This window comes from Triticum urartu, chromosome 2A (assembly GCF_056163025.1).
Source record: "Triticum urartu cultivar PI428250 chromosome 2A, HENAU_Tu73, whole genome shotgun sequence".
In the NCBI taxonomy this organism is placed as follows: Eukaryota; Viridiplantae; Streptophyta; class Magnoliopsida; order Poales; family Poaceae; genus Triticum; species Triticum urartu.
Window position 1 is genome coordinate 154,516,237 of NC_141874.1, and position 20,517 is coordinate 154,536,753.

Consider the following 20,517-nt stretch of genomic DNA (forward strand, 5'->3'; position numbering starts at 1 on the left):
GACGCCCGACACAGAAGCCGGGCCGTCACCGACCAGCCCGCGCACGTCGACTCCCGCCAGTCCAACGCCGGAGGAGGACGCCGCCGCTTGATGCATTGCCTACACGTCCTTTCTTTTTTAACGCCGAACTTTCGAGTTATTGATCGCTGAACTATGTGGTAGCCGCTGATCGCTGGACTTGTGGCGTTTTTTTGGATAGTGGAAAATGTCAAGTTTGAATTTATAACGTTTTTGGGCCGACACCTGGGGACGTGGCTGGGAACTACTTCGTCCCCAAGGCCCAAAATGCGCCGGACGAAGGGCCAAAGTAGCGCCGGACCGTGCGTTCAGAGGCCGAACGAGTGGAGATGCTCTTATCGCCCTTGATTGATGGTCTATGTTCACGGGGCCACGCAGGTTTCATGTCAAAAATTGTTATCAACCGTATTCCTATATCCCTTTTTGTGACGCAAAAAATAATATAAACCCTTTGTCACGCAAAATCCATTGCCAGGTCCTCTTGCCATTATCGCGCCTCCAGCCACGTCGCTGCAATCTGCGCCGCGCGCTCGCCTCGCCTCTGCCGGGCTGCGTTCGTCACAACCACCACGCCAGCGCAGGGCCCCTCCCCCATCCAAACCATCTCCACACTCCTCTCGCCAGCTCCCCGCCGCCGTCTCCACACTCTCCCCGTTCTGCCCGCGGCGGCGGGAGCAGATGGCGACGGCGAGCGGCCTCTCCGCCCCTCTGCAGCTCCTCTCCTTGCGGCGGGTAGGAACCCTATCCTGTCATCATGTTCCAGTTAATCCTGCGCATGCTTTGTTTATGTGCCCGCCATCTGTTCGCGCTAATGCCTGCGAGGCGCTTACCTGAGCTTGTTGATGCCCAGGCACCCGCCAAGAACCTCTCGCCGCGGAGAGCGGCCGCGGGAGCTCTGTCAGGTACCGTACCGCCGTCCTAGCACTCGCATTTGGGGTTGGAAAGGCAGGGCCCTTTGTGTGGTGCGAAATAGACGGCTCCCCTGTTCTCGTGGACATAGCAATGCGTTGAATTGCCTGGAATATAACTGTTCAGGATTGGATGGGAAATCACCATGCCGAGGTCGTGGTATTGTGAATTTGTGAATTGTACTGCCAATTGCATGGCGGGAATACAAGGCCGTGTCCTTGTATGTAGCATTACAAGTGGTTAGTTATATCAAATAATCTTCCTTCGGTAGAAAGGCTTGTGGCTTGGACTCTGGCGGTTGAGAGGGTTGACCCCGACGCCGGCGACCGTAGAGGCAACAGTGACAAGGTGGCACACCGAAGATCGGTAATGAGCTCCCTGCCAGGCTTAGAGGATGGCCTGATTTTGGTGAGCAGTGCCCTGACTTGACACCGCCAGTAGCAATGTAGCCAGAACAGGTGTGGGAGAGAAGGAGGCAGTGCAGCCACCCTGCAGAGCAGGAGGAGGTGAGGAGGTGGCGCCAGAGGGAGAAGTCTCTGCACAAGGAAGAATAAGGAGTCGCGTGATTCGGGCACAGATCCATACTGTAGCACGTCCGTAATTAGACTGTTATACAAATGAGATAGTTGAGAAATTGCTCAGCTCATCACATATACTCTCTCAGTTCCAAAATATTTGAAGTTCTAGGTTTGTCCTAATTCAACCATCTTTATGTTTGACCAAGTCTATTGTAAAATATACCAACAATTACAACATCAAAATAGTTCCATTAGATTCATGATAAAATATATTTTCATACTATGTATGTTTTATGTTGTAGATATTAATATCTTTTTATATATACATGGTCAAACTGATAGAAGTTTGACTTAAGACAAACCTAGAACGTTAAATATTTCGGAATGGATGGAGTATATATCTAACTTCCCAATTTTCACTCTTATTTGGCGGCATCATTTCATTGTTTGGATGTTGCATTCTCATGTTTTGCCAGGTTCACTTATTGTTAAGAGATTTTCTTTATGCACCGGGAGAAGTCACCACCAATTTTTACCATTGAAACAAAGGGGAAGGTTGCAAGCAGCAGTGCTACCTGTTACTCCACCACTGCTTGATGACGAGGAAAAAAGGAAGCAAATGTCTGAAGATTATGGTTTCAAACAAATTGGAGAACAGCTACCAGATAACATTACTCTTAAAGATGTCATGGATACTCTGCCTAAAGAGGTACCAACTAGACAAATGCCAATACCAGCTATGCTCCTGATGTTTCCTGTACTCAAACTCTTCTTATGTAAAACTTCGCTCCTGCTAGGTTTTCGAAATTGATGATGTAAAGGCTTGGGCATCTGTTCTTATATCAGTTACTTCGTATGCTTTCGGTCTTTTCCTTATTTCAAAAGCTCCATGGTATCTTCTTCCCATTGCTTGGGCATGGGCTGGTACAGCAGTGACCGGGGTAAGCTCTCTTTCCCTCCCAACTTGCCTGTGGTGTGCTTGCACATGTGTTGCACACCTGCTTGCTTTTGTCCTTGTGGCATGTCCACGATTTAATTGATGTCTTTGTGAAGTTTTTTGTCATAGGTCATGATTGTGCACATAAATCATTTTCAAGGAATAAGCTAGTGGAGGATATCGTTGGAACTCTAGCCTTCCTGCCATTAATTTACCCTTATGAACCTTGGAGATTTAAGCATGACAGACATCATGCCAAGACAAATATGTATGTACATACCTCCCTGTATAATCATCTCCAATATGGTCCAGATGATGTTGTTGTCATTCAAGTTAATGAGTCGATAGTATCAGCCTGTTACTTTACTTTTGATGTTTTCAGTTCATGCGTTGCACTGTAACAAGAAGACTCATATACTTCAAAGAAAGCCATATCGTGATTTGAAAGCCCTTTTCATTTTGAACCACGTTCTGCTTTGGTCATTCAAATTCTTACCTTGGTATAACTCCAGGTTAGTAGAAGATACTGCATGGCAACCTGTTTGGCAAAAGGAAATTGAATCGTCTTCTTTCTTAAGGAAGGCAATTATAGTTGGTTATGGTCCTATCAGGCCATGGATGTCTATTGCTCACTGGTATATCCTACCCAACATCTCTCTAGTCACATGTTTTGATGGCCATCTCTTATGTTCAATTACTTTTCATGAATTCCTCCAGGCAATAACATTTATGTTCACAATGTAACTTGTCAGGTTGATGTGGCACTTTGATCTGAAAAAATTCAGACCAAATGAACTCCCTAGGGTGAAGATAAGTTTGGCGTGTGTCTTTGCATTCATGGCAATTGGATGGCCCCTAATCATTCTTCAATCCGGAATAGCTGGCTGGTTCAAGTTTTGGTTCATGCCATGGATGGTTTATCACTTTTGGGTACATTGCTGTTTTTTGTTACTATCATTTACTCCCTCCATTCCAAATTATTTGAAATTCTAGCTTTATCCTAAGTCAAACTTCTTTAGATTTACCAAAAGTATAGAACACAAATGCCAATATAGAGAAGTTGTATAGGAGCAGGAATGCTCGCATGTAGCAGATATTATAGCAAAATAAAATTCTGTAAATTTTGTCAAATATAGAGAAGTTTGACTTAGGACAATGCTAGAACTTCAAATAATTTGGAACGGAGGGAATACTGCAGATGTACAGTATCCAAATTCATGGTTATCCTGTTCAGCTGTGGAAGTATATTATACTAACTGGAATTTAAAATTCATGGTAATTGAATAATGAACACTTGAGCCCACCAGATTACCTAGAAGACTGCCAATTGTGCAAGCTTCCACCTAGAATTTGCCGAATTTCTAGATGTAAATGGAACTATCCCATCGGAGCCATAGGATTTTCCTTTATTTAATAATACCAATTCTCTGCACCCAGTGATCTTAGTACGAACTAGGAAGGTACAGACTAGTAGTCTTCATAAAGACAAGTTTATTTTGATCTTCCAATGCTGCGAACAGCAGCTACACTATAAAGTATAAATAATACTTATTTTGGAACGGAGGGAGTACTAGCCAAGGAAACTTTTCGGCATTCGACCATGGGGTGCGGTTGAATCGAACAATTCGGGCATATAGCACCCACTCCTTTATGTCAACCAAGCACAGGACAAGGCAGAGCCTGCGATGCTGCGGAGGCCGCAGCGCAGGCGAGCAGCATACTGAGGTTCAGCCGGCGATGCTGCAGCTAGTCGTGGCGGAGAAGGGCAGGTGAGAAGTGACGAACCCTGATCCGACTTAGGATTAGGGTTGGGGGTGACACACCGGCGCTAGCGAAGAACCTGGCCCTCCGAATTTATAGGGATAGCCGGGCGGCGGCGGACCAGCAGAGGAGGTGGCTGGGGAAGGGCAGGGTGACGAGGCGGCGCGGCAGCGAAGCCGGCTGCGGTGGCAGAAGATGGCGGTTAGGCCGGTCGTCAGGGAGGCGGCTGTTCCAATATCAACAGCGGCGATGGTTTTGACCACAAAACGACAGTGTACAGCACCTATCGGAATCGACTGCAGCAAAGTTCGCCTGTGATCAACAATGAATTAACTCCCAGCAATACTTGCAGTGACTAAATTGGCTAGAAGCCTCGAAGACACTGACAGAACAAGGAATGCATACATAAAAAGATAATGATATTGGTCCAAGTTACGAAATATCGACTTCATTGTTTATGAGTTTGCGTACTGTAAGTTGAACTTAACTTTGTGTTCTTTAAACTATTTGCTTCAGATGAGCACCTTTACGATGGTACATCACACTGCTCCTCATATACCTTTCAAATCATCAAAAGAGTGGAATGCTGCACAGGCGCAATTAAACGGCACAGTTCACTGTAGCTATCCTCGATGGTACACATTATTTATCTTTGCTTTCAGTTTTGTTTACATGCATATTAGGACTCTTGTTATGATCATATATGTTAAACAAACTTTCAGGAAGTGTTCTCCATATTGATTCTCATTGCATATGGAATTAGTATGACAAGATTGTAAGACTTTGCATTCAAATAAAACGACGCATATTGTGCATTTGTTTCTTTGCCTTTCAGTTGAAAATTAAGAAACTACACCAGCATGTTGTTTTATGTTTCTGGATTGCAAATCATTTTTCATTTTGGGTAAAGTGCCATGAGAGGATATGATGGGGCCTTCCAAGTACAGTTTTGATTGTAAATTAAGTAGGCTTAATTGAACTGTGGAGTTCTGGTCCTAGTTCTGTACGAATAGAATGGTACTCAACTTCACTTCGCTGAAGTGCATCTAATATTAGTGCATTACTAATGGATCTTGGAATGTTTTGTGAATATTCTGTGATAAAGGATGTATGCGAAACTGTGAGTACTGAGTGTAAGTTCCAACTTTTTTTTTGAACTTTAGGTGAACATGAGTAAATCAAATCATCTTCCTTTTCCCGTCTAGCCAAATTGTCTTGGAGACATAAACATGAGTAAATCAAATCATCTTCCTTTTCCCGTCTAGCCAACTTGTCTTGGAAACATGTTGATTCTGAAATTGAGTTTTATCTGGCTAACATATTTGTACATTTACAGGATAGAGATCCTTTGCCATGACATAAACGTACATGTCCCGCACCATATTTCTCCGAGAATTCCAAGTTATAACCTTCGTGCTGCCCACAACTCCATTAAACAGAACTGGGGCAAGGTGCTTTGATACTTCTCCTTCTAGTTTTGTGCATTTTCTCTGGGCCTTGACATCATAGCTTCATTTGTGCTCCCCGCATGTCTTGTGTCTGCAGTATATCAACGAGGCCAGCTGGAATTGGCGGCTGATGAAGACAATACTGACTACGTGCCATGTGTATGACAAAGAGAGATACTACGTTTCTTTTGACGAGCTCGTACCTGAGGAATCTCAACCAATAAGATTCCTTAAGAAGTTCATGCCAGATTATGCTTGATGCAATTGCTACCATTGACTAGTCAGAGAGTATTTAGACATAAAGAACAATCACAACCATTATTACACTACAAAAGGTCCATCGCAGACGGCTCAGGCATGGCTTTTACTGTAAGTCGGCAGGGATAGTCCTTATTGCAGATGGCTTTTATTGAAAGCCGCCTGGAGTGTTACCCTTTCTTTGAACTAAAACCACGACGAGTAATTTGGTACAGAGGGAGTAGAAACATCATATAACAGTATATTATAGTGTCATATATTAAACATGCAAGAGGAAACAGCATATGTATTTCACATTCATTCTCATTCAAACATCTGCAAAGTGACACGAACAATATTTAGATTGCATCAGTAAAATGGCAACGATATCACAAGTTCAAGAAATGAAATTCTAGGCCATTATCTGCCCATCTCCATATCGCCGCAGCAAAGATGAATAAGCTTTATGTATTCCTCTCGTCTTCTCTGTTGCGCCACGCCAGATGTACTATTTCCATCTGATGGCTTCATCATTCACTCGATGATTCCATCGATCCATGGATGGTTAGTCAATCTACATGAAAAGTTTTCACCATCACCTTGTAGAAATAGTGTGGCTAGGCTCTGTCGACTGACATCAGCCTTGTAAATCGGCCATTGTTAGTTCCGTTCGTATCTGTGTGTTGCTTTTTCTCGTCTCGCTGCTGACACCACAGGTGTCGTTTTCCTTCTTGGAGGCGCGTCATGGCCTCCTCCCGCGCCTCCCTCTTCGAGTTTAGGGGAAACCTTAGGTCCGGTTCTTTGGATCAGATGACGACGGCATCACGGGGTCATTTTCCCTTCATGAAGGTGTTGTATTGGTCGCTCGCGGTATCCCCAGGGGTTTGGCGATGGTGGGCTTCGTGTTGGTTCGCTTGCCCCTCTAAATTGGGGCTTTTGTGGTTTTAGCTGTATAGTATCCTTGGTTTGGACTATACCTGGCCAAACCTCGAGCCGGGCCTAGCCAAGTCCGAAGCAAAAAAACTAGGCCTAGGCCCGGCCCGGCCATTGGGCCTGTTTTTTGGGCCAGAGCCCTGCCCGAATGCGTAAAAGCTCGCCGGGCCTCGGGCCGGGCCCCTTCAGAAAAGCGCAAAACCGATAGGCCCGGGCCCAGCCCAGCCGGGGAGCAGCGTTGGGCCGGGCCGGGTCGGGCTTTTTCGGGCTGGGCCGGGCTTCCCATGGCCAGGACTAGTTTGGACCGAGCATCCCTGGTCCTTCTGCTCTAGGTACCATGTTCATGTCTACTTGCATTTTGTGTCGTGTTGTATCTCCTCTTTGCACTCATTTTATTCTCTTCTATTTCTACTCTTATAAAAAACAGAATTGATGATGATGGTGTGTCTGCCATCCTGTAATATAAACCGTCCGATTTATATCTGACGAATAGGAAGAAAACTATGGCAATTTTGCAAAAAGATACCCGCAACCCTCTTCACATTTGTAAATAAGGCATTTCCTCGTTCATCCTTTTCTTCCACAAGATAAGCTACTCATACAATGCATCTTGATGTTCCGTGCAACGCATGAGCCTCTTGCTAGTCAATGAAAGATAAGCAAGCTTTTTCTTTCCCTGCAAAAAAAAAAGACTTTGTCTCGTCCATATACAAGACAACGTAAAGAAGTTTCAATGAACTGTTTTGCATAACACATGGACATTTTTGGGGGTAAATAATATGTTTTCCCTAAACATGAGTATATGTTAAAAATATGAGATGAACATTTTTTTTCGTATGTAGTTGGTCCATTCCAAAATGTTTGAAGCTTTAGGTCGTCCTAAGTCAAACTTTTGACCAAGTCTATTTAAAAATATGCCAACATTTATAACATCAAATTAGGGCCAGTATATTCATCATAAAATATATTTTCATACTATATATACTCCCTCTGTAAAGAAATATAAGAGTGTTTAGATCACTAAAGTAGTGATCTAAACGCTCTTATATTTCTTTAGGAGGGAGTAGTTTACATTGTAGTAGATGTTAGTATATCTTTTTTTTATACATGGTCATAGTTAACGGTGTTTTCACCCAAAAACAAAAACTTAACGATGTTTGACTTAGGACAAACCCAAAAACTTCAAATATTTAAAAACGGAAGGAGTGTATTTTAGATGACTTTATTTAAACAATGTATTTTAAATCCGGCTCTAGAACGGGAACCGATTTTTTTGGGAGCGAGGAGCTTTGATTTTGTCTCTTTTTTTAGACAAATTGATTTTTGTCTTTGTTTCTTTAGGGGTGATTTTTGTCTTTGTGAAACGAGTGTATTTTCAGGAGCGAGGAGGAAGAGCTTTTGGGCCGGCCCATATAGAAGAGCTACGATTGATTTTTTTTTTGCGGGTGATTTGACTATGTCCTCGCTTTAATAGAAGGGTTACCCCTCAAAAAAAAATAGAAGGGCTCGCGTAGCAGCCCCCGGCTTGTTGGAGAATTTTCCGTGTATTCGCGTCAAATTTGGCCGCGCCGGCGCCGCCCCCGGCGGCGGAAGTTTCGTTCCGGTACCGGGCGCGCAAGGACGCCATGATCGGTGGACTGCCTGCCCTCTCCCTTCGTCTCGCTTCCTCACTCCGATCACTCGATCAGCACACCAGGTTCAGAATAGATCGTTCGTTCCCTATGAACTCAACGCCGTTTCTGCAGCAGCGCACTAGCGCCCATCAGAAAATCTACAGTCCATCCCATCCTTGCTTTCAGAGGCCGTAAATGGTCGCAACGTGCTACGCGTATTCTACTCCTGCGGAGCAACGTTCACGAGGCAGTAAACGTACACACAAAAATACACAACGGGAATCATCACTTTGGCGTCGCCATCTCCCGTCCCATGGCCTCTTTTCCGTGCCCATCACCGGCAAGCACTTTACTTCCTTTGTTCTCCTCGTTGTCATAGCTTTGGTAGTGGTGGTATTCCTCTGCCTTTTCGTACACCAGAATTCCCATCGTACCTACCTATCGGTCCCTTGCCCAGCAACCCCCCAACTTCAACCTCAGCGACCCGATCATGCAGAGGCTGCGGGTAGCTCCACCTCCACGATTTATGACTAGTCGGGTTGATCTGCAAAGACGGCTTAGTAAATTGTTTCAAAGCTGAACTTTATTTCTACATTTTCGGAAACTTCATCCTGATCAGCAGATTCAGAAGGACACTCATGCAAGTGCAACCATGGCTAGTTCATTTTGTTCGAGTTAATGGACTAATGGCGCATTTCATTCTTCAATCTGTGCAGACTACTACTGAGAACTACACAAAGGGAAGCAACGAGACAGGTAAAATAACATGGTGAGCTGAACAATTTCCCATTCCCCCCATATATGTAAGAATCAAGAAAAACTTTTGTCTTTGTACAGCTATATTTTTAACCTTTGTAGACATCTAGTACTATTACACAGTAAAGTAACGGCCCCTTCTAAGCCCTGAGGGTGCAAGAATCACCGCCCTCAAAATCACCACTAGCACTATCCTGTGCACCCCACCAAAAAAAAGGGACATTCCTCTAAGCTGCTGCTCTACGACGACGAGCTGTCCTCGTCCGACGAGCTAAGCGTCCGCGAATCATACCGGCGAGGCGGCACCGACGTGCCGGCGCTGACGCGGAACGACTTGCCGGACCCCATCATCACCCGCTCCGGCGTCCTGCCGACGTCCCGGCACACGCGGTCCAGTATCAACAGGAACTCTGTCACCACCATGAACACCCTCAGAGGCTGAGAAGGCTCCTCCATGTTGCCATCGCCATGGAAGTACTGCGTGGTCTCCTTCACACGCTGCAACGCGCCCCTCTCCGCCACCTTCATGCTCCCGATCTCCGCCTGCGCCCTTCCGAGAAAACCATCCATCGACTCGAAGAACCCCGCGCCGGAGCTTTCCTGACGGGCACACGTCTCCCTGAGCTGCAAGACCAGCCTCACTTTCTCGAGGTCGGTCGCGAGCCTCAGCAGGTTGCCGCTCAGCGTGTCCATCTCCAGCGTGGCCGCCTTCCTCACGTTTGAGAGCTCGCTGCTGAGCCCTGCCAGCACTTTCAGGCCGTCCTTCTTGAACCGTTCTTTGCTGGCACTGCCAGTGCCAGGATTGTTGGTTTCTGGTTGGTCGGAGTCGAAGCCTTCTGACCGGATGATCTCTTGAACCACGAAGTGGAGCAGCGTCGTCTTACCGTCGGTTGACTTGATGTCGGCGAGCTTTAGAAGCGTGTCGAGTTTGAAGGCCCTCGCCTCGCCTCGGTTGGTGCCGTCGTTCATGCGGTTCCCGGTCTTGAGAACAGCGTCCAGCAACTTCAAGAATAGATTGCTGCTTCTTAGGTCTGAACAAGCTGCCTGAAAATGTATATTTGACATTGGCCTGAATATTACTCGCTCCGTTCCAAATTACTCGTCGCAGAAATGGATGTATCTAGAACTAAAATACATCTAGATACATCCATACCTGCGACAAGTAATTTGGAACAGAGGGAGTACGTCATAAATTATTTAGACACAAACTGGAACATATCCTAAGAAGTTAATAAAGGATGAACTTCAAAAAAGAGTACTAACAACCAATGCACCACAAACTTGAATATTGCCAGATGTTTATTTTGTGAAGCATGAAACATTTATGATTGATTTATCTAACAAAAAGAAAATATAAGAGGAAGTACTGTAAAATGCAAATTATAAGATGCAATCATCAATTCATCATAGCTAGTTACCTCCATAGTTCCAAAAGATTTCTTTAAATAATTCACTTCAGCATCAAAGTTTGCTCTGTAAAGCATTGCATCCACTCTCTTGAAGGCAAAAGGAACATTAAGGATGTCTTTTAGAAAGCGCTCTGCTGGATCAATTTTTGATAAGTTGCCGCTGTAATCTTTCAGCTTCAACTCTTCTTCTTTTGTTGGTGCCATCTTAGCTAGTGTTTCATACAACTCAGGCTTATCTTCCAGATTTCCTGTTTATTCATGGAATCAAAACTGTCATGATTCAGATCGTCAAAGGGTCGATAAAACAAACTCCATACATAAAAAAAAACTCAATCAATTTCAGGTGGACTTGACTTCCTGATTTAAACAACATGCCAGAAGGACGATTTACCATTTTAGTATTTATGTCAACAACCGAAACAGGAAAAAAATGCATTGCCAAAAGGAGGATCATGAATGCAGTCTGAAGTCTGAACATTGCTGTCCACCTCTTTTCTTTCTAATGAAAAGTCACACCTTTAATACAACATTAAAATATTCAAGCGTTATACTATATTACACAAGTAGTACTGAACTTTCCATTGTGTCATGTAGCACATGAGTTATATATATTCGATGCTGTAAAGAGTGAACAGTATTCTTGAAAGCTGAATTTATGATAAATGTACAGATGCGATCTGTTGGTTGAGCACAATAAAAAAAGGTCGTAGAAAAAAGTTTGTTGGATCAAACATTCATAGATAATGTCATTGCCAAAAACAAAAATAAGCTAATGAATGCTTCCAAGTGGCATCGTAACTGAAGCAAAAACAGAGTAATAGGCCCACTACTATGTCATCCACAGCATTATCGTTTTCTACAGAAGGTTCTCTCTAACAAAATAAGCTCCTGTCTCTTAACAGCGCCTTGCTAATCATTCTAGTTGATGTAATAGCACACATGGAAGACACCTCATAACAACGATATGCAAACTAGCGATATAACTCATAATACACCAGTCACTTTCAGAACCAGCTATGGGGCTGAATATGTCTGAAGGTGTGCATGGCCAAAGGACCTCCCACTAAAATCCTGGAAAATGTATGCTACTTCTACCAAACGACAAATTGAGCAGTGAACATATCCCGACAACTCATATGTACTATTGTCCAAAGAAATAACCTCATACTTATATAGCTGTCGCCTTTTGACCATGAGGTCACGGGTTCGAGTCCTGGAAACAGCCTCTTGCAGAAATGCAGGGAAAGGCTGCGTACTAAAGACCCAAAATGGTCGGACCCTGCGCAAGCAGGAGCTACATGCACCGGGCTGCCCTTTTTTTTTATCAAACTAATTGCAATCTACGAAACAAAAGTTTGAGAGGATCAAACGAGATTGTCCACCGGCAACAGATTAAGTATGCAATAATATTCCAATAGATTTAGCATTCAATAATATCCCTAAAGTGATGCTTCTGCGACACAATACAAGAGAATAGTGTTTCTCGAGAGAAAATAAAAGAGAAAAGTTGACAAGAAGTGATGAATAATCTGAGGAAAAAAAATCTTCAATGAAGGGGCAAGTCAAAATTAGCAGGGAATGACTTCTAACTTTGTATGTAAAAAAAATGTAGAAATTCAACGCAGCTAACACCTCATTCACATGAAACAATTAACACTGGTAACTGTATGTGATACCAAATCGAAAATATACACATCATATATCTCAAGGTAAAGGTAAAGCACTTGTGTCTTGTCAAAAGATGCAGATCTCCTCTCCAATACATGTCCTAATCTGCCCCACAATCTTACTATTGCCTAAATTGACATGACTAATGATGATATATCACCGATTGTTCACAAAGATATCCACACCAACTAATCAAGACTTAACCACAGAAGAAAGAAAAAAATATGCGTTTCATTGGTCAGATGCGTCCCGCGGTCCAGGCCCTCAGCTCTGGAAACTCAACTATCCACCAACATAAGCTTATAAATGCAAGAATGATCCTTGTTGGAACGCACTGCATCCAGACGATTTGATCGTGAAAGCAACCTCCCACCCAAGAGAAAAATCTTGAATGTGACAATTGAGGTCAAAAGGCAGGACAAGTATAGGAGCCTTCGCTATCGGCTCACATCAAAATAAAAGAAAAGGTGTCATGTAGGGAAGTGGGAAAGATTCCCGGTATGTTAGGAATGTATACTAGTTAGGTGAGCAACACGACAATCGCTGGATTGCTCTGCCTGATAATTATACGGGTTTCAAGGTATAGTATATGCGTATTTGGTGAACATGGTGACGTGTTTCGCCAATTCGGGCACAAAATTCCTGTGTGAAACATACGACTAGAAAACGGTTTGATGAAGCATGTGAAAGGTGTGACGCGGACCTTCTTATAACCGATGAGCACAATAATGGCTTGCAGTTCATGTATCTAGTAGTTCCATGATCACCATGACAGGGCCATTTGGAAGGAACAAAACACGGGACCAGCTTAATCGTAGCACGGGTTATATTCTGAATGTGAAAGTTTTACCAATTCAAGTAAACCTGTCAGGGTGAAATTTTCCCAATCAATCCTTTGCAGCCCTCTTATGTAGCACTGGTATGGGACTTGGCATTGTGGACCAACCAGTGGTCTTCAATCATTTGCCAAGTTGCTGAATGTACTTGGTTCAGCAATAACTAGATTGTACTCATGCACTGGCATGACATGTGGCCTCCGGAATTGCACAAGAGAACAGAAGACAGAATTGCAAGCGCCACAAGGACAGTTGTGGTAGGGGACCTGAACAAACGGGAAGTGGTAATAAGAGTGTGCAAACTCACCGTGCAGGAGTGCTCCGATCACCTCGTCTGCGGTCACATTGAGCGCCTTGAGCATGATAGCCACGTTCTGCAGCCTCTTTGGGTCGAGCAGCCGGCTGTGCTGCCCTCCTCTCGCTGCCGCCTGACCGGAATTCCCCGCGGCGGCGGTGGCGCTGTTTTGGGGGAACAGGTTCTCCATTGCCGCCTCATCCACGCTGTAAATATCACCACACGGTTGCCAACAACAGCTCGGTGAGAAAACAATGAGGTCGCCGAGATACTGTGGAAACAGGAATGGCAGAGGGGCGTACCGGAATGAGTCGGAATTCTTGACCTGGTCCCAGACTGTGGTGCGGCCGGAGATGGCCCGGAGCTTGTCCCAGTGCAGCGGTTTCAGGCTGGGCGGCCGGGTGCTTCCGCCCGGCTGGACGTCAGAGCTCTCGGCTTCCCTGTTCTGGACAGAGGCTTCAGGGGGACTGGTCAGCGCTAAATTGGCCAGGGCGGCAGGAGGAGGCGACTCGGCGGGCATCGGCCGCAGCAGTCTCTGCCTCGGCAACGGTGGCGGACGAGGAGGTCGCAGGCGATTCGCTTGCGGTGGCGGCGCCGCGGGCGCTGGAGCGGGCGTCGGCGGCATCGGCACGGGCGCTGGAGCGGGCGTCGGCGGCATCGGCACGGGCGCGGGAGCGGGCGGCGGCGGCATCGGCGCGGGCGCGGGAGCGGGCGGCACGGGTGGAGGCGCCACGGGCGGCGGCACTGCGTACTCCATGGTGCTGCGCTGGCTCGTGCTCCGGCTGAACGAAGACATGTTGGTCTTCCGCGCGGTGTAAAACGTCGCCTGGTCCTCGTCGGAGGAGGAGTACTCCGTGCCGGTCATAGGCGGCGTGGCCGCGGGCGGCGGCGTCGGCTGCGCGCCCATCCGTTTCAGCGGCGGCAGCGGGCGGAGGTCAGGGCTGGGCTGCTTCTGCAGCTGGAGAGGGCGCAGGTCAGGGCTGGACCGGTGGTGGCGCACCTCCATCACCGCGGTGAGAGGGTCCAGGTAAATCGCGTCCGACGCGGTGGAGCTGGGCGGCGGCGACGTCTGGTGCCGGGCGCTGCTCCCGGCATCACTCGGAATTCTCGCGGCAAGGGCCCCCGCCGGCTTCGCGGCGGCACGGTCGTCCTCCGCGCCCTCGGCGACGCGGCGCCACAGGAGGACGCAGGAGTAGGAAACCACCGCGAGCGCGACGAGGCCCGCTGTGAGCGCGATCGCGACGATGTTGGTGACGCTGGGCGCGGACCGCGCGGGGCCCGAGGTCGCGGCGGCGGCGGCAGCCGGCGGCGGCGGCGCGGCAACATCCGCGGACGCCGGCGGCGGCGGGGACCAGCCGATCGGGAAGAAGGGCTGGTGCAGCGACCGCCGCGGCAGACCACCGCCGTCGGCCGCCGCCGCCGACGGCGACAGCAGCAGCAGTAGCTCGCAGAGCACCAGAGCGAGCACCGCGCGCACACCCGGCCTCGTCGTTCCCATGGGCGCAGCAGCCGCGGAGAGTTCGAAACCCCTGTAAGTAATTCTAATCTAAATTCCCATGGATTCTGATTTTTCGAAACCTTTTTTCGCGTCGCTGCTTCAGTTTCGTGCTCTTTGTATTGTAGGCAGGGAGAAGGGAGGGGGGAGTGAGGCTGGCTGGCCGATAGCGGCGACGGCGTGCGATGCAGGCAAGGCTCGCTTTCTCCCGGATCCCGTCTCGCTGACCCCCGGGCCCCGGCCTCGCGTGGGCCCCGCGAGTCAGTCAGCGCGGAGACAGGCTGAGCAACGACGATCGCAGGAGGAATACTACTAGCGGCTGTGAAATCAGGCGAGGGACGAGGGAGCGACCCGCCATTTCGGCGTGTTGAACCAGGTGGTCTCCCACGGGAGCGCAACGAATGGGGAGCCGATGACGCGTCAGCGTCCCCGCTGGCAGTCGTCGCGGCCTCGCCTGGAAGTAGTAGTAGAAGAAGAAGAAGCTGGTAGTAGAAAGTAAATGAAGAACTGAGCTGTTGGCGTGTTCGCACACGAGCGGGTTCAGACTTCGGACCAGACCGCTCGCGGGCCCCACGGGGTGACTACACGAGCCAGGTTGGGGGTGAGACGACGCGATATCTGAATTTGTTCTTGTCAATCAAATCAATCGGAAAAAAGAAAAGAAATTTTGTTCCTGCCCGACCTCGTTTTTTCTTCCACCTCACCCGGTGGCGGTGCACTGTTGGCGCGTGGCTGTCAGCCAGGGAGTTTAACTGGCAGGGCCTGTCGGGAATCGGCGGCGACGTGGAGAGATTTTGCACGCGCGGCGGAAGGAATCGGAGGGGAATTTAACTCTGGGTTTGGTAGATGGTGAACCGAAAACATGGCCGCCGATCAAATCTGGAGGTGTACTATGTGGGATTTGCGGGTGTGGAAGAGAAGAGAAAGATACGATGGGGATCGCATTTCGTCAGTGTCAAATCTGAACATATCGCCAACAGTAATGGGACGCTGGCCAACAGTGCCGTCTCCAGCACAACAGCGAACCGAGGAAAGTGGGGGACGAGCTAGTAGTAGAAGCCTAGAAGAAGAACACAGGTCGTGGCCGAGGATCATTGGATCTTACCGAGATTCGCGGCTGCTTGGGAGCTTCCATTGCAACCACCGACCGTGGGGACGGGCATGAAGTTGTCAGGCTGGCAGCATGACCAAAACCGTCCCGGAACAACCGCAGGAGCAGCTCGGTTTCAGCATGCGCGTGAATTCGTCTGACTGAAACTCCCGGTGCCATAACTCATCACTGCTGACAAGAATTGGCTTCGTCTAATGATTTCGGTAGAGTACAGTCCAGTAGTACACTACTACTACTGTGTATCAAGACGTACTTGTGCAGCCATCGTCGATCGCGGTACCGTCCATGATTATATCTATTTTTATTTTTATATATATTCCCCACATGTACTACCTCATCTAGCAAGCAAAGGCTGACGGGACTTTCTGGTTTGATTCATTGAGCTTTTGACACGAGCGCTTTCGTCCGCTTCAGCCTCCTTCCCCGTCCAGTTCCTTTCAGCATGCGCTGCGGCCATGTATGGTATACACGCCCTCTGAAGCAAAGCATAATGACCCCCTGGAAAGGCCGTCGCCCCTGTAGCTGTAGCTATACCTACGCTAGCCGTTTAGAGACAGACGCCAGTGGCTCCGTTTGGTGAGTGCCGCGCGCGCGCGCTCGCTGTGTGTGGAATTGGCTAGGTGTAGAGGAGCACGGGCGGATCGCGATCGTTTCGTTTCGTCTGCCGCCCGCTCGTGCTGATCGAAGCTTTCGCGGGCCACCGGCTAACCTGCCGATTTGTTGGCTTCTGCCGTGGGGAAGGCTGGCCGGTGGAAGGCGGCTGTTTTGGTCCATGCTCCGTCCCGTACATGCCGCTGTGTTGTCGCTCAGCGGACGGCGGTTAGCCGCCGGCTAGGCGTTCTTCTGAAGGCCCAAGCGGCCCTGTAAACGAGCGCGAGTTGGGTTGCGCCGACAGTTCCAAGATTGTGCACCCGCGGCTCGGAGCACCGGCAGCCGGAGATTCTTGGAGCTCTGGCCTTGTATGCATGCTTCGCGGTCCATGCTCCGCTCTGCAACTACAAGCACTGCGTGCGTCAGATGGGAGCCTACAAGCCTAGGATGCCCTGCCGACAATTCAATTCGGTCCAGTGACAATCATCATGGCCGCCCGCGGGTGCATCGACTGGTTAGAATGTGCTGTAGATGTAGCCTCGTCGACATGCATTAGTGGGGACACAAACACAGGGCAAACTATTGATCGAGATGTGCTTGTTTGGCATCGATGCCTTGCTTTTATAGCAGCCTAGGCAGCTTTGCTACAAGTGGTACGTGGATGGGAAGGGTATTTGTATGTATCATATTACATGTATGGGTCTCACCATATCTCGTCTAGACGTGAGATATTATGTTACATCTAAGATGATGTCATCCTATTTGTGGCCACAACTTTCTCCCCGTTTGTTCTTTAAATTTTCTGCCCATCATTGTATCATTTTTTTTAATCTAGCATTGTTCGTTTTTTACGGGATGTTCATTGTTTGTTTGTCCTAGCTCTGTTTCTTTAAATTTTCAGTCCAGCGTAGTTTAGTTGTTTGTTTTATTAACCACGACATGGGGCGCACACGAAAAAGCAACATGCGATCAAGATTTGCACGACATTGTAAAGTGAAAATATGTGAGTGAAAAAAGTTCATTAATTAAAAGTGAATAAATAAATAATAAAAAGGAATATATAATGAGAAAATAGAAAATGAAAATAAAACAAAAATGTATTTAAGATAGTTCATAATTTAAAACAAATAATGAAACAAAAAGGAAATAACAGACACTGAAAAAGAAAAAGAAATAAATGGTGCTGAATGGAAATGTACAAAAACTAGAAGAATTAGAGTGAGTCACGGCACAGACTTGAAAAAGAAAAGGAGAAAATGCAGCCAACGGCCGAAGAAAATAAAGGTCCGCACCAGATATAGGCCCAGCCCAAGCAAGGGGCAGCACACCTACGCACAGACACATGAGTAGGAAGGCATCGACAGGTTTTTTTTTTTGAAAACCCCCCATATATTAATCAGAAATAACAAAATTCTTACAATCGTTCATTACAAATCTAGCCACGCAGGGCGGAACACTATTACATAAAACACCGTCTGACTTACTATCAAAACAAAATTTAGCAATCTCATGCGCCACCCTATTTGCCTGCCTGTCAATCTTCACTATCTTGAAATCCTTAATGAGGTTTGAGACACTCATCGCCTCCCTTTTCAGGTCCACAAAAGGAGACCTGTCAAAAGAATCTTTTGCCAGAGAAAAAGCAACAGCCGCGCTGTCAGTCTCCAAAATAACAGGACTATGGAATGCAATACCAATATATAACTCAGCAAGCGCGGCATGAAATTCTGCTTTATCCACACAAGTGCACGACCCGATAAAATCCCATGAGGAAACCAGGACTTCGCCAAGGTGATTCCTGGCAATTATTCCAATGCTGGCAGATCTCATGCTCTTCACAAAACTAGCATCAACGTTTATCTTAATATACCCTTGGTCCGGTGGTTCCCAATTACGATGAGCCTTCGCGATTGGTGTGATGTACCTCCCATTATCAATCACCCCCTTACCTTTGATGCTTAAGTCAACTTGCGCACAGTTTTTGACATTTGTGAAAGATTTCCAGTAATTTTCCACAAAAGTGACAGAAGCACGTAAGGATTCTTTCCCCTTCCCGAAGATCATATCATTTCTGAGATGCCAAGCTCTCCAAAGCATGAATAAAACTTGATCATGTTCTGGCGACCCCAATTGATCAAGCAGAATAAACATCCAGTCCGGCCCCGTAAATCTGAAAAGCTCCTCGGCAGGAATATTCCACTCTTCTCTCATAGCAAAACGAAACGCACGCACCTTTGGGCAAGACACAAGGGCATGGAAAGTACTTTCATCCTCCATCCCGCATATAGTACACATACCTGACACCGTTTGGTGATGAATAACTCTGTTTACCTGGGTCGCCAAACTGTTAGACGCAACTCGGGACTTTGGCTTTCCAAATAACATCCCACACACTTCTTTCCTTGCCATCCTGAAGGTTTAAAGTCAGTTTATACGCACTTTTAACCGAGAACATGCCATTTTTCTCATAGTACCAAGCGATTAGACCTCCCTCACCTATAGTCTAAATACGTAACCTTAGGATCTCTTCAGCATCATGGTTATAGAATAGGTGCCTGATTAAATTTTCATCCCATCTTCTTGTTCCGCTTATGAATAATTCAGAGACCCATTTCAGTCTAGTGCGGTTCTTTTTGACTAAAACTCTGAGGCCAGAATTTCTAGGTAGCCAATTATCTCTCCAAATATTAACATTTTTTCCATCGACCACTCTCCATATGACCCCTTTTTTTAGCAGATCCAATCCGTGCACAATGCCTTGCCAATTCACGGAGGTAGCCTGCGGGAAAGCAGTATCCAATATGTGACCATTAGGATAATATTTCGCCTTCAAAACCTTAGCACATAAAGAATCTGGATTCACTAGCAACCTCCAAGCCTGTTTAGCCAAGATAGCTTGATTAAACAATCTAAGATCTCGGAAACCCATGCCTCCCTCTCTTTTAGGTTTTGTGAGTTTATCCCAAGCTAGCCAATGAGTTTTCCTTCTGTCATCTTCGTCCCCCCACCAGAAGTTTCTTTTAATCTGAGATCATTCATCACATAATGAAGCTGAAAATTTAAAAATACCCATGGCGTACACTGGGAGCGCTTGCAAAACTGCCTTTATTTGATTTTCCTTTATACCACTCGAGACATATTTTTCAATCCAGTCTGAAACTATTTTTAATGCCTTGTCTTTTGTTGATTGGAACTTACCAACCTTCATTCTACCCTCAGGTACCGGTAAGCCAAGGTACTTATCTTCAAACCCTTCTGAAGTGATATTAAGGATAACCATAGTGGCCACCTGATCCTCCATACTGCACTTTTTGCCAAACTTGATCGAACACTTATCGGGGCTTAGAAGTTGACCAGTTCCCCGCTTATAGCCCGACAAAATATTTTTAATGACCAAGGCTTGATCTATGGACCCCTTGAAAAACAGAAGACTATCATCTGCAAATAATAGATGAGAAATACCTGGTGCATGTCTGTTCAAGTGGAAATCCTTTAGACCACCTTTGTCACATGCATTCTTTAATAACAAAGATAGGGCTTCAGCCACAAACAGGGACAAGTACGGCGATAATGGATCCCCTTGCCTGAGCCCACAAGAAGGATAAAAAGGTTCCAACAATTGACCATTAAATCGGACTGAAAATTTCACTGAAGTAACACATGTCATGATCCAGTTAATCCAAGTTGGCGCAAAACCAAAAGCCCCTAGCATACTCTTTAAAAAATGCCAATCTACGCGATCATACGCTTTTGCCAGGTCCAACTTATAAGCACAGAACTCTCCACGCTGATCTTTTAAAGTATTCAACGAATGAATACATTCGAAAGCAATAAGTGCGTTATCTGAAATTAACCTTCTGGGTATAAAGGCACTTTGAGTGGGAGAGATCATACCATCCAGAATAGGGTCTCAGTCTATTCACTAGGCACTTCGAAATAATTTTATAAATGACATTGCACAGGCTGATCGGTCTGAATTCCT

General features: G+C 46.6%; 2 protein-coding genes across 2 annotated transcripts; one reads left to right on the top strand and one right to left on the bottom strand.

Moving 5' to 3' along the window:
- Window positions 1–479: 479 nt before the first annotated feature.
- Window positions 480–6,149, top strand: FAD6 (fatty acid desaturase 6). Its single transcript, XM_048699672.2, has 10 exons — window positions 480–750; window positions 869–920; window positions 1,922–2,154; window positions 2,243–2,386; window positions 2,499–2,650; window positions 2,895–3,017; window positions 3,135–3,312; window positions 4,660–4,778; window positions 5,480–5,594; window positions 5,689–6,149. The coding sequence occupies exons 1-10, from the start codon at window positions 697–699 to the stop codon at window positions 5,848–5,850; spliced, it is 1,332 nt and encodes a 443-aa protein (XP_048555629.1). The 5' UTR covers window positions 480–696; the 3' UTR covers window positions 5,851–6,149.
- A 2,995-nt stretch (window positions 6,150–9,144) lies between these two features.
- Window positions 9,145–15,112, bottom strand: LOC125536440 (formin-like protein 13). The gene is made up of 4 exons (XM_048699671.2): window positions 13,641–15,112; window positions 13,351–13,544; window positions 10,549–10,787; window positions 9,145–10,174 (listed from the first exon to the last, which is right to left on the bottom strand). The coding sequence occupies exons 1-4, from the start codon at window positions 14,834–14,836 to the stop codon at window positions 9,371–9,373; spliced, it is 2,433 nt and encodes an 810-aa protein (XP_048555628.2). The 5' UTR covers window positions 14,837–15,112; the 3' UTR covers window positions 9,145–9,370.
- Between the last annotated feature and the right edge of the window lie 5,405 nt (window positions 15,113–20,517).